Below are 14,809 nucleotides of genomic sequence, written 5' to 3'. Positions count from 1 at the left end.
ACTAGCCAGACTACTTTTGTCAACGCCAAAACGAGGCTGGAACTCGGCTCACAGGACGCAGCGGGGGGGTAAGAAGATGTTCATAAATGATATTACTCGTATGGGATGTCATACAGCTTCATGTCAAAAGAGGCGAACTATCCCTTTAAGTTTAAAGTTGACTTCCTGGTAAAAACTGCAAACGCCACATCTAAGTGTCAGCATGTTAACAGTTAGTTCAAAGAAAAGAAGTTACACCTTTTTTATTGCTTGTCATTTTGAGACAAGCAAGATAATTTGTGATGTCAAAAAAAATACCGCAATTATTTTCCTTTCCTCGAGTTTACTTTTTTACATAAAAAAATAAGACAATCTATGGACAGATTATTTCAAATTGTAATACATGTACGTTCTTTCTGCTTCTGTCACTGTCATCTATACATCCAAATGCGCGGATAAACTTGCCTGCAAATGAGGTAAAACGCAGAATACATTCGCCTTTTTTCTGTCAGAACCGAATGAATCAGCCTCTGTTTCATTCATAAACCTGTTGAATCCGCGTGCGCGCGCGCGCGCCCAACCTACCCACACATGCACGGGTTCCTCTAAGCTCCGCCCCCCCCAGGACAGAGGGAGGGGGCCCGATGGAGAATAAGTAACATTCATTGACAGAAGCTGCAGGCAGATGCAGACTCGTCTTTAAACGGTCCCTCCTTCAGCCTGCCGGTGTTTGGCATGTGTTCAGAGCCGCGGGGAGACGACAGGCAGCGGGCAGGTAGGACCTCTGATGCTCGGTGCTGATCTACATGTCTTTTAGTGGCTGTTAAACGATATGCAATTAGGGCTCGGAAACCTTCCTACAGAGTCCCTGAAATATTCATGAGAAAGGCTCTGTGTCATGCTATTAATGGTCACCAGATGAGTTAACAAGTGGTGATAATCTGTAACCCGTCTTTTCCTATAGTATGCTTTCCTATAATAGATTTCATGCCGGCACTTTGTTGGTTTTTAGAAATGTTGGTGTCAAATTGTCAGAGCTTCATGTGCACTTTTATTAACTACTTTACAGTTTAGCCATGAAAATAAGAAAAAAAAAAACAGCTTGAACTCTGTCTCAGTAATTGTTCCACAGGATCTCTACAGACCCTTTGGTAACACTTTAATGAATCATTTCCTATAATTTGGTCCAAACACAAGTTCAGTTCAGTTATTTTAAACTTCTTGGGAATGTGAGAGTCTAAGAACTAAATTAGTTTAGCTATTCAGACTGATGTTTTCATCTGCACCACTGTTCAAAATCACGGAGACAGAATTTGTCATTGAATTATAGTTGGGGGGCTTAAACTGGGTTGCTTTTGAATATATTTCTTTCCATAAAAAGCAAGTGGAATATAAGATCCTTTCAGTTCTTTGTTTTTTTTTAGAAGACCAGCTCATTAAAGCACTGAAATTGTGCTCCACAAACAAGGAGCTGCCTTCTTATTGCGACAGGATACGTTCATTTGGTCCCTAAATTCTGCATCTGATTAGTTCTCCCGTGAAATTTGTGCCATTTCTCGGGTACCAATTCGATCAATGCGCTTTATTCTCTCAGGGGCAGATGCTGTCAGACAGGAGCCCGTTTCAGTGCAGGAAACCAAACAGGATTTCCCCTCTGAAATCAGCATCGCTGCACAGTGTGAAGCCTGTTTATGAGCTGTGAAAATGCTGTAAAACCTGAACGAGACTTTTTGGCTTTATTTTCTAAGCAATTCCATTTAGATCTAAGGCTTCTTTAAAGAAAAAAGAATGGCCTCCTGAAACCTGATATTTGTTTGAAACTGTCCATAAAAAACCTTTATTTTTAAGGGAAAAAAACGAGCTGAAACACATTTGAGAGGTTAAAGCTTCTGCTTTTATGGTAAATCGACTTTGCACTATTTCTATTTTTAAAGCTATTGTACATTTGTCATAAAACGATGCAAAGGGGTGTAAAGGCAAAACTTGGCTAAATTCAGTTCGTTAGCCTGTGTTCTGAAGCGGGATTAGTGGCTAACGAGGTAATTTCAAGGTTTTCAGAGTCCCGACCCTGGTTCATTTCTTCCCATAATGGACTACCGTTCCATCCTGTTTCTGGAAGCCTAACCTGCCTCGGCACTGTTACATTGGTTAAGCTCTCTTCTTGACAGCCAACGTCCTCTGAAGCAGGTTTATGTTTCCCTTCCAGACCCTGGAGCCTGCACTACGAGGCAGCTTCAACACATCCAGGATATCTTTAGGTGATTTGGCTTAACCAGCCCCAACATTTCAGACACTGCAGTGAGGTTATTGACTGAGTGAGCGCTTTTGTGTAAAACGGGCAGAGTTGGCATCAGAATTTTGATATCTATCCCATAAACTGCAGTCAAAGTAAGAGGAAAAACTGACTGAGTGCATAATCCGATGAGCTGACGCATATCACTGCAATGTCATCAAAGCACACGGAGATCTGCCGACTTGCAGTTTTGCATTTCATTAAATGAATGAGCTGCAGGTGTGTTCTTGACACATGTGGGAAATTATTCTGCAACATTGGCTGTTTACCACTTTATCACTCTTTGCACCAAAGAAAGAACAACAAACATAAAAGCCATTCACACCAGTCGTGACCTGGTAACCAAACAATATCAAGTGTATATTTTCTTCATCTGGTTTGGCTAACCTAACATAAAGAAGCAGATCCTGACAGGTAGGGGGTTAATTATGCACTTTGACCTTCATTCAGAACCTTCTTCTACACAAGGAAACGCTTATGTAACCTGATTACTGTAAAACCTGAGGACTTTTAAAGGTTTGAAACTGACCATCATTATTTATTTATTTATTTATATTAAAATCATCACTGAGTCCCATCATACATAATCAGCTCTACGTGTGTTTTGATGACGAGAGTGTGATAGTGACCATCTTTATTGCTTTATGCATTCACAGATTTATTTATCCTGTTTTTGTCTTCAACTATATGATTGTGATCTGATGCTCGTGTAGCATGAATGCGCTCATATCCAGGGTCAAAAAACTTGGGTTGGCTTTTCGAGTTGATGACCAACATAGTGATGCTGAATAAGGTTAGTTAAACCAGATCACCTAGAGTTGTAGGGTGTAACACCACTGTCTTAAAAAACGAATCTCCATGTGAGCCCTGCACATGTACAGCCATGCATTTGAATTTGTTTAGGCCACAAAGCAAAACAGTGTGGTGCGGGGCTGGGAAGCAAAGTCGTGAGCCGCGGTATCTCAGCCACTCTAAGGAAGGTTCAGGTCCTAGAATGTACAAAACAAAGGTTATTTTACTTTAAAACTAGTCTGAAGCACATAGTTTTAAGGTTCATAAACTTCTCTGGTTTTGCTTTAAAGCTTAAATTTGACATTAATTCAAACTTAGATTAGTTGTGGGAGATTCCCCTTGATTTCCATTTAAGTTTCAGTCGCTGTAAATCAACAAAAGTGAAATAAAGATTCAACCGTTTTTAGTACTTACACGACAGTATGAACACAGCTGCAGAGGCTGGTGTATCAGTTTAATGTGTTTTTCCATGACGCTGGTTGCATTTGCTCAATTTTAGTTTGAGTTGTGTTTTTCGATGAGTGGCTGTCCTGTGAGGACATGCAGACGATAATGATGGAATTGTTCCTTACTTGAATGAGCCAAAGTGATCTACAGTTATAAAGTTGAAACTTACAAGCGAAGCAGAAATGAAGACCCAGCTGAGCTCGTGCGTGAGTTGTTTAACTACTAATGCACAGCTTCCTAAATGAAATGTGCAGTGAGGGTGGCCCGTTGGTAAGCTGAAGGCATTCCTGCAGGCGTCCGCAGAAAAATGTAATCCCAGTCTTACACGTGAGTTTAACTTCTGGGAGTAACCCTCTGAGAACAATAGGATGCTGACTTCCAGGGTGAAGGTTCAGTTAGTGTTTTGTGGAATCTTAACTCATTCAATGCCTTCGACGGTTGCTTTCGTCAATTGCGTTTTTTAACAGAGCGGGCTGGGGAACAATCTAGCGGAGTTTGTCACTAAATCTTAGGCTTGTAAACACTAAACAGAGAATATACTGGCAAAATTATCCGCAAGGTGGCAGCAGTGCCACTTTGCACAAAAAAAAAAGCTTGTTTTCTCAATTTTTTTGGTCAAAAACAGCTGTTTTTGGTGAAACCAACCTATGTTCTACTGTCTATTACTAAAGGACTGAAAATGGTAGAAACAAACTTTTTTTTCCTGATGAAAGAAGAGAGTCTACTCTTTCTTTTGGTAATTTCGGTGTGTACATAGTCATAAGACACACTTTTCTGTGGGTCTTGGAAAATCAGTCAAAATACTGTAAAACACTTGGCCGTATGGGTCTCTCTGCACTGAAAATGGCTGGCAGCCAATGAGTTAAGATTAGTAGAAAAAGTTTTGATTTGACGACACAGCTCCTTTACTGATGCTGTCGGGGAAGTTGCAGACTGAACAGTTGTGCCTCGGGTCATCATTTTCTCTCTGCTGACAGGTTTAACAGCAGCTGTCAACTGTCTGATCTCACTCCCCTGCAGCCTTTCCTCTGTCTAACTGCTGTTTTGCAAACCAAATGATCTGTGGCTTTTGCATTTCATTGTTTTTTGGAGACTGTCTCGAACAACTCTTGTTGTGACAATTGGACACATTTGGATTACTTTCAAGAAGAAGTTTATTAAAATGGTGAACACAAACAGTTAAAAAAAACCCAAAGATATGCAGTTTACTATCATAAATAAAAGCAGATTATCCTCTTATGATTAATGATCAATCAACTAAATGTATAAAACGTTTAGTTATGTTGACAAGGATGTCGCAAAACCAAGACGTTGCTACCAATGCAGCATAAGTTATTCAAAATAATCCTTGATGCCAGATCTGATATGAAAAACTGGTTTTCATGATGCCAATAATTAAATCTGTCTCATCCGGATTTAGCAAATAAAGTTTGATTTTAGCTGGACTGGTTTCGTTTGGCTCAGTTGTATTGTTTAGCATTTTGATTGATAGACTTTTTGCCAAAATGCAGGCACAGAACAAGCCAAGGCAGTTTTCAAAATCTAAACAAAAGTAAGTACGCAAGGGGAGAAATAATCCAAATGAGGTTTTAACAGTTGAGTTTCTTTAAGAACAAATTCAGAGGGTAAACAAAAAAAAAGGAGGCTGAGTTTCTGCTTCGAGGCCCTGAAAAAGTGAGCATTCGTCTATAGAAACACATGCCTGTACTCTGAGTGTAGCCTGTTAAATTGGCAACAACCCTTCAGCTGTCATTCAATTTTGACTCAAATCTTGCTGAGTGCTGCATTGCTTCATTCCAGTGGGGCTCCATCCGCTTTAAGCCAGAAATAAAAACAAAAATGTGCAAATCTCAGATGTAAAAAAATGAAGAGTTTTGGCACAAAGTTGTTTCCAGTTGTTCTAATGGAAAAAAATAGATTTTATGGGACTCTGAAGACACTGTAAAGCTCAAGATAAAATGATGCGAGGGCAGAGTGAGAGCTTATGGAGCGGTAAAAGGGACAAAACTCAGACTGCTGGTGACTACAGTACGTCTTGACTAAAGGCTGACTAAAGTACAACGATGTTTGTCTGTAACTCAGAAACTCACTCCACCATGAAACACCGATGCTCATGTGTTTCAACACCTGCTGTCAGCTGTGACATTGAAGCAAAGCAAACAGAGCTAAAAGTGACAGAGAAATGAATGAAATGAGAAAGATCATCGGTTCCATGACATGTTCATCCACAGCTTTGATCCCAGCTTTGTTTCTGTTTAACTCTTTCAGCTCACTCTGCAGTGATGTCATCATCCCTCCTCCTCCTCCTCTTCTTCGTTTCCGCTTGGACGCTTGAGTTTCGTTATCACAACAACCGTGAGATCGAGCAGTACCTCCGCCAGGTCAACGCTTCCAACCCCGACATCGTACACCTGTACAGCATCGGCAAATCTGTCAGAGGTAACAGCCCACCCACTGCCTGCTCTTATCTGTCTCATCTGTAGATGTAAAATGATGTGAAACCGTGACTCTGTTGGACTGAGGCCAATAACAGATGTTGCATCATATTTTGTGGGATAATGAGGAATTTCAGCCGTACCGTACTGTTTAACAGTCCTGATCCACCTCTTATTTCTTAATATTCTGCCTCCAAGCAGCCAGACTTTCTTCTAATCTAAAGTGATCTAAAGTAATAGTTCTCCAGGCTTTCTGAAGGTCATTCATAGTTTTTCTGTGGACATTTTCTGCTTTTTCACTCATTTTCAGTCCAGTCCTTGTACCTCAGCATTTTCAGAAGAATGTGTTTTTTTTTCTTTGATGACCCACTTAACTCTGACCTATGAACCATTCAAGCAGAACAAAGGCTCCTAACTCAAGGGATGAACCAGTGTTGTGTCCACACATAACAGACAACTTAGCAAAGAAGCCATTTTAAATTGGATCTTTAGGCACTTTGTTCCCAGCAGCCTGTCACAGAGACACATCATTTGTTCCCATTTCTTTAGCTGCATGTGTGAAAAACAGCAAAGATAACACAGTCTGACAGACAGAAAACAGGATTTCTGCAGCAACAAGGTGATTCCCAAAGAGCTGTTAGCTGAAAACTTGGCATATCTCAGCATGGTGTGCAGTGTGTCCTTAAAACATTTTAGGAAACTGGACAAGTGGAGGACAAAAGAAGAAGTGTCAGGCCTAAAGAACTATCTACAGCAGATGAACAGGATCTGAAAGTGATGTCCTTAAGAAAGAGGAAAAAATCCAGCAAAGACCTGACACAGGAGCTGAGAGATGCATCTGGACCTTCAGCTGATCCATCTGCTGTTGGCCCAAGCCTCATCAGAAATGGGCTCCATGGAAGGGTGGCTGTCAAGAAGCCGTTCTTAAGGAAGGGAAACAGGGAGAAAAGGCTGAGCTGTGCCAAAGGACACAAGAAGTGGACTGAAAATCAGTGGCAACAGGTCTGATGGAGGGATGAATCCTCCCCAGAGCCCGGACCTCAACATTACTGAAGCAGTGTGGGATCATGTTGGCAGAGAGAGGAACAAATGGCAGCCCACATCCAAAGAAGAGCTTTGGGATGTCCTTCAAGAAGCCTGGAGAACTATTCCTGAAGACTCCTTAAAGAAAGGACAGAAAGCTCGTCTGAGAGGGTTCAGGCTGTGTTGGAGAATAAAGGAGCTCAGAGCAGATATTCACTTTAAAGCTCCTTTGAATAGCCCTTTATATTGTATGTACATTTATTTGCTCATGACTGAATAAATAACTGCACCTACTTCCAGTTTTCTGAGAAACTTAAGAAGCAACTGAACTGTAAATATACAGTGGATTTACTGTAAATGTTTTGTTGTTCTACATGCTTTGAAACACAGATTCTTTTCAGTAATTGAAGTAATTTAATTTAACATCAAGAGCAACAAATAGACTGTTCTCACACACACACACACATTCAGGAGGGCAGTTAACTGATGAAGTGTCAGGTATCAGTCACTATGGCGACCAGGACACTGACTGCATGTCTGCTGGCACGATCGTATGACGGGGACCAAAGACGGCAGCTCATTTAATCTGGGACGGCTTACTCAGGCTAATCACACTTACATAGACACACACAAGCTAATCTGAGCTAATCCAGGACACCAGTTGGCCTGCTTCCAACCTGTGTGCACTCATGTGTGTGTCTGTGTGCATTTTTGTGTGTCATCTGGTCTGCCTGGCGTGAAGCAATTTTTCCTTCCGGTTACTGTGATGACTTGTTCTCACCTTGCTCGCTGGCTTGATTCGCTGCTCAGCGCGTGTGTGCTGCAGACTTGTAGAGGCTTGCAGAGCTCCTTTCATTCAGTCTTCTGCAGCACAGCTTTCAAAAGAGAGACAGCAGTTATGTTTACCTGGAAAATTTTGCTCCACCGTGAAATCAGCTGCCTGACTAAAGCAAAACTTAAAAGCTGGACGCTGCAAAACCAAAAACATTAAGCTCAAAGGTGCTTCACAGACCAGAGAGGACCTGCAGAGTCACCACATCTTTGTTAACCCTTAGTTAACTGGGAAGAAATGAAAATACTGGATAAAAATACAAAAAAGTTAACCTTGTGCTTAATGACATATTGTACTCAGCTCTTCATTGCAACCATCTTGTTCTCTTTCTTTAAGTAATATCTGATTTAGTATAAGTATGGGCTGAAATTTACAGCTTAAAGCTGTAACTTGGGGGAGGATTTAAGCCTTTTTAGTATGTGGGGTGAAATTTCCTTCTTCAGGAGCTCAACTGTGATTGGATAAGTTAACATGTCTAGAAATATTGTGCTAATTTGTAATACAGGTTCATCTCCAGAAAAGTTGGACATTTTCTAAAATGTAATAATAACTTTAAACGTTTGGTTACTTGTTTGATCTTTTATTTAATGTTGAATTAATAACATTTAATTTCTCATATTTGTTGGTAGAAGCAGCTGAAACGTGGACTCATCTGTCCACTGTCTTTCTGTACATCTGAGATGAGCCGGTGTCCAGAGAACTGGGCCGTGTTTCTGCACAGAGCTGATATATGGCTTCCTCCTTGTGTGGTACAGCTTCATGTTACATTTGTGGATGCAGCCGTGGACCGTGTTGAGTGAAAATGGTTTTCCGAGCTCCTCCTGAGCCCATGTGGCTGTATTGATCATGGTGGCATGACATTTGACTCTAGAATACTTTGGTATCGAGAGGAGTTGATGGTGGACTCAATGACTGCAAAGTGCCCAGGTCCTGTGGCTGCAGAACAAGCCCAGATCATCAGCCCTCCACCACCGTGCTTGACAGTTGGTGTGAGGTGTTTGTGCTGATATGCTGTGTTTGGTTTCCTCCAAACGTGCTGCTGTGCATTATGAGCAAACATCTCCACTTTGGTCTGGTCTGTCCAAAGGACATTGTTCCAGAAGTCTTGTGGTTTGTTCAGATGCAGCTTTGCAAACCTAAGCTGTGCTGCCATGTTCTTTTTAGAGAGAAGAGGCTTTCCCCTGCAACCCTTCCAAACAAGCCATACTTGTTCAGTCTTTTTCTAACTGTGCTGTCATGACCTTTAACCTTTAACATGCTAACTGAGGCCTGCAGAGTCTGAGATGTAGCTCTTGGGTTTTTGACCTTGGGGTGACCTTGCTGGGACGTCCACTCCTGGGAAGATTGACAGCTGTCCTGAATGTTTTCCACTTGTGAATAATCTTTCTCTCTGTAGAATGATGGACTCCAAATAGTTTGGAAATGGCCTTCTAACCCTTCCCAGGTTGATGGGCAGCAACAATTGCTTCTCTATGATCATTGCTGATGTCTTTCCTCCTTGGCATTGTGTTAACACACACCTGAATGCTGCAGAGCAGCAAACTGACAAAACTTCTGCTTTTATAGAGGTGCTCAAACTCACTGATGATCTATTAATCAAGTTATATTGATTAGCAGCACCTGGCTGCTACTTACCATCTTAATTCCCGTGGAAGCAGTGATGATGGACTTAGTCTTTCACGCACTACTTCTGCATTTTTGTCTGTTTTTGTTAAATAAATAACGACACAGTGATATGTCATGTGTTGTTGTTCATCTGAGGTTGGATTTACCAAATTTTAAGAGCTGGTAAGGACCAGATGATTGCTCATCATCCCCTGATATGTAAAGAGAAAAAGTGCACTTTCTTTTTTACCTGACTTTGTCAGTATTTCATGTATCTTAGTTGAAACTCTGCTTAATCACAAAAAAAGGACGGTTTACAATATGAGACAGAGTAAAGAGTCGGAAGATCGGAACTTTCCAAAATGTGACGTGTCCTGTGTAAAAGCTGTTTATTCTCTGTGTCCATCAGGACAGCAGCTGTGGGTGTTAGCCCTGGGTGTCGGTGCTCATCGTCACACCGTCGGGATCCCAGAATTCAAATATGTGGGGAACATGCATGGAAATGAGGTAAGAGAACACACACACACACGCACAAACACACCGACAACAACTGAACCCCTCCCTGTTAACAGGAAGCGGGACTAAAGGGAGACTAAAGCCATCCACAAAAGCCATTCAGAGTCAGACACACTCCACGCGCTCTTTTGTGTGCAGACGACAGACTGCGAGGTGGCCTGCATTCTTCTCAGATGAAAACGGACAGTACGCTGAGTCATCACCGTTATAAAACAGGTGTGGGGTTAATAATTCAATGGCAACGACAGGAAGAACTCGATGAGAAGAAAAAAATGGAATTTGCAGCCTTCATCTAACAGCTGCCACAGCAAAGAAAAGCTAATCCCATATGCACATACACTTTTTCAGGTCAATTAGTTGCAGATTTATAGATCTTAGAGGTAAAGAGCTTCATTGAAAGGCTTACATCCCTCTGTGTTCTCTCACTCTAAGGAGATGGTTTAACTCTCAGGGTAAACAATGCTGTTTCAGTTATCTTTCTGTGTTCAATGATTGGAGAGAATAATACATTTTTACTTTGTTATGACTACAAACTTGTATTGATTGCTACGGTCTGTCTGCTTGTTGTTCTCTTGATCCACCAATTCAGACTGAAATATCTCCAGTTGGTACACAGATTTATTGTTTCTCAGGGATACGGTCTCTTTAAAAAGCTTTCTCTTACCCCAGACTTAGTCCAGTTGATTCAGTGATACAGGATTTGGTGTGGTTGTCCAGACCATGTCAAATATTTGATTTCACATTCATGTTCCCCAGAGGTTAAACAGAAAGAACTCCAGTGGTCCCTTCTCCTTCTGTCTTGTGCCGTACCAAGTACCTCGTGTTCCATCGTCTTCCTTCAATGACACTTTTTAACGCTTTGGGAACTGAGGATACTGATTGTTGCAGTTTTTCAGAGGAATCTGGGTCCATTTCTGCTGAATCCAAGATTGCAGCTGCTCAACAGTCTCTGGTTGTTGTTGTCTGATTCTCCTCTTCATGGTGCTCCAACATTTTCAATAGGAGACAGATTCAATTTATTTTTATTTATATAGCGCCAAATACAACAAATGTCATCTCAAGGCACTTAGACAATAAAGTCCAATTCAAGCCAATTGGAATTCAATTAATTGTAATAATAATTATTCATAAAATAATCCAATTCGTTCATATAGAGCCAATTCAAAAACAGTTTCCTAGCTAAGGAAACCAACAGATTGCACTGAAACTTTGTTTTCGGTCCAATCTCCCGTCCTGAGCATGCCTGAGGCGACTGTGGAGAGAAACGACTCCCTTTTAACAGGAAGAAACCTCTGGCAGAACCATACTCAGGAAGGGTGGACATCCGCCTCGACCAGCTGGGGTTTGAGAAGACATAAAGGGGGGGGGGGGCACTGTAACACCATTCAAAGGATATCTGTTGGAACTGGGAAACACGAGTTAATGACCACAATAATGTCACATATAATGTGGATAGATGTGGACTGCAGGGAGGCCGGTCAAGCACACGCACTCTGTGTGTATGAAGACACGCTGCTGGAAGTGCAGAATGAGGTCTGGCAGCTTATCCAACAGTGCTTTCCACACTGAGATTTCCTCAGACTCCCTGAATCATTTCACAATATTCTGCTCTGTAGATGCTGAAAGACCAAAGTTCTTTACAATCTTTATAAAGAACTATGTTGGCATAAGTTTGGCATAAAGTGGTGAGCCACGACCCATCCTTGCTTTGAAAGACCGAACCTTTGATGGATGCTCCTTTTACACCCGATCCTGACACCCTCACCGGTCACCAGCACAAAATGCTGTTCCTGCAGATTCTATAAACTTTTATTTTATTTATATTATCTTTATCTTTATATTGTCTTTATTTTCCGCTCTGAAAACTTTTCCTGAGTGTGTTGCTGCATCAGATTTTAATATAAAGTATATTTAAAATGCTTTCTAAACGCAATGAAGTGAAAATCAGTTCTTTGGACTTTTGTCTGTTCGATAAAGGTTCAAATGAACAAACTAGAGATTTAAATTTTTCTTGCATTTTAGAAAACTTCCAAAATATTTAGAAAATAGGGTTTGTAGATTAGATCAAATTTGCCCGTGTTGTCATTGACAGGATTGTCTCTGTGATAGGCTGCAAGCCTCTTTAAGAAAAACATGCATAAGAATGAGTATGCCATGCTTTACATGAACATGCTTTGAAAAGCAGTATACAGTATTTAGGATGCATAAATATTTAGGAGCAGATGCATGTTAATTACACTATATCAGACACGATGTTCTTTGCTGGAAATGATGTTGATGTATTTGCATTGTTCAGAATGAGTTGGAATATATTGGCAGAGTGGGTGTCATGTGCATTCTTTTTTTCAAATGTATCCGAGTACTTTGGGCAATGTTTCAGTGTGTTTCTTAAGTATGACTATTGCGTACATCCAAGCAAAGCACAATGATCCATGCCCGAGTCTGCGGAGAGGAGGGGGTCTTTCTTCTAAGTGCTAAAATCAGACAGTCACATCGTAATATCACTATTTTTAGACATTTTGTTAACTTTTGCATATAAAAAAGCAGTTCTCCGCACCACTTGTCGCCACCAAAGCCTGCATGATTGATGAGGTGAAACACAGGAGAGCATGTGTCAGCTGTCCTCCTTGTTTGTGCATCCATAACAAAAGCAGCGGTAACATTAAGATGATGAAGTAGTACTCTCTTGTAAAGTCTGGATGCACCTTTTTTACTGTATGCATGTCCCACATGTACAAGGATCTGAGCATATTCTGATAGACAACCTAAGTAGTGAAGTTATAAAACAGTACAGGGTTAGAACAGCTGTTCGTGAGGCAGTTTTGTCCAGTTCTGTGTGGTAGTGACACATAGATTAGGATTAGACTTTATTTTACTGATGTATGTGTTTACTGAAGAAAAAAAAAAAGTTTTGCTGAATGAAAGCTTCCAGGAGTGTTTTTGGACATGTATCAGCTGTAGTATGCTGACAGGATTACCTTTCCAACATGGACTGACACTTTTTTATCAGTCTTGTACTTAAGGCCTTCCTGCTTGGCCTGCGTCTTTTCTGAAACAGATTTGCATCCGCAAAGCTTATTCTGATAAGATGCTTGTCCTCAAAGACAGGTGGTATTGCTTTGTGTAATTCTGTAGTTGAAACTGTGCAGATGGCTTGAAAAAGGGCCCCTCAGGTCTTAATCTGTTCATAGTTAATGCAGGTTAAAGGCATACTGAGTGGTTAATGTTTGCAAATGCAGAGAAAGACATGAAAGACGAGAGATTTAGCACACATTTATATATTGTTGTTATTTTCAAGTGTATTTTGCCTAGCAATTTACATATATTTATACTGTAGGTTTGCCATTTTATCCATCTTATAAGTTCACTTAAAACCACATTGTGTGACGAGAATCTGATGAAGAAGACTATGACATCATATCTGCTGCGTGCTGACTGTAGGAACATAACACCTGCTGAATCGTAGCAGACTGCAAATGTGAACATTAACAGAGATTCCAGGTGCCTCATTAATGTGAAGTAGGTTTTATGAGCTGATGGCGTGAAAAAAGACCGTCCGGTTTACTGGGATTTTGATATGTTCCCTGGTTAACCACTCACAGCAGAGAGTTTTCTGCATGCTGTGTACTCATCATGCAGAAAAGACTTCTGCTGCCACAGCTCAACCAGATTTGCTTCTTTTTTTTAATTCCATCTACACTATTTAGGCTAGTTTTTGTTTTTAAATCAAGAAGACGGTATCACTCATGATACCTGCAGGCCATCGCAGCAGTGACTCTGCAGGATGATTTTATGACACTGTCAGATTTTAGTCCCCGACCATCTGTGGTTTTAAGACCGTTTCTATATCTTTTTTAATGTCCGACTGCTGTTTTTAATCAACAACCAAACCTATCGCCATGATTCTTTTACATTTCTCATCTTTCATCTGTGATAACCGTCTAACCTGGCTTTAGTTTTTCAGTGGATCCTAACTGGCTTACATTTTATTATTATATATCATTTCTTATTGACACTACACACCACTAGAATTACAAAACAGTGATTTTAAGAATTGCAGCTAATGACACTATTGGGTGTGTCACATCAAAAGACACTTTAAAGTAAAACCAGTAAGTTGAAATTGTGTAGTTTCCTGTGTGTCTCCTGTTGGTGCTACTCCTGAGGTGTAGGGGTGTCATTTTCTCAGTCGTCACAACTACTGTTTTGGGTGAAAAATTGGGCGAGTTCATGGACATGAATTATGAATGGTTATGACTCAGTGTTACAGCTCAATTTAATTTAACAAAACTGAGCAGCAAAAGCAACAAGTAGACAGGTTGGTGAAAGTTAAAAGTTAAAGTTTAAAGCTAGAACAGTCTGTATGTGTTTAAAGTGATCCACTGCATTTTGAATAGTTAAAAGGTTATAAAATGTTCATTAAAACAGAGTAATGGAAACTCTTCTTGACCCCTGACCAGCATCTGGTTGCCATGGTTACAGTGAACGGTTAATCTCGCTGCATGTGTGTGGGAGTCGATGGAAATGTCCTAAAAGAGACGAGTCATGCCTGGACACACACTCTCACACTCACGGAGGCGGTGGAGTGTGTCGCTTCAAAAGAAACATCCGGAAAAAGACCTTTCATCTGAACATACACACACACACACACACACACACATTATAACAGCAGGAATGCTCAATGGATAAGTTGAAAAGGTGTTGTGTAGCGTTTGTTGGCTGTTGTTGCGTCTCTGCGATCAGTTCCCAGCTCATAACTTTGTGTGTGACTGGAGTTTATTTCCTGGGAGGATCACACACAGACTTAATAACCTCATTTATATTGAAGCTGTCATTTAATTTCAGTGGTGACAACAGTTGAGCAGTGAGTTTGAACAGACCGACAGC

At 40.8% G+C, this 14,809-nt stretch overlaps 1 protein-coding gene across 1 annotated transcript in view; it reads left to right on the top strand.

The window, feature by feature from the left end:
- Positions 1 to 665: 665 nt before the first annotated feature.
- Positions 666 to 14,809, top strand: part of cpm (carboxypeptidase M) — a 38,917-nt gene continuing 24,773 nt past the window's right edge. Inside the window, exons 1-3 of the mRNA XM_075472252.1 lie at positions 666 to 754; positions 5,780 to 5,950; positions 9,816 to 9,913. Of these exons, the coding sequence (XP_075328367.1) occupies positions 715 to 754; positions 5,780 to 5,950; positions 9,816 to 9,913 (309 nt within the window). The 5' untranslated portion in view covers positions 666 to 714. The remainder of the gene's footprint in view (positions 755 to 5,779; positions 5,951 to 9,815; positions 9,914 to 14,809) is intronic.

Source organism: Odontesthes bonariensis, chromosome 8, assembly GCF_027942865.1.
Source record: "Odontesthes bonariensis isolate fOdoBon6 chromosome 8, fOdoBon6.hap1, whole genome shotgun sequence".
Taxonomy (NCBI): domain Eukaryota; kingdom Metazoa; phylum Chordata; class Actinopteri; order Atheriniformes; family Atherinopsidae; genus Odontesthes; species Odontesthes bonariensis.
The sequence above is the reverse complement of the archived record's forward strand: the minus strand, read 5'-3'. Positions and strand labels throughout refer to the sequence as shown.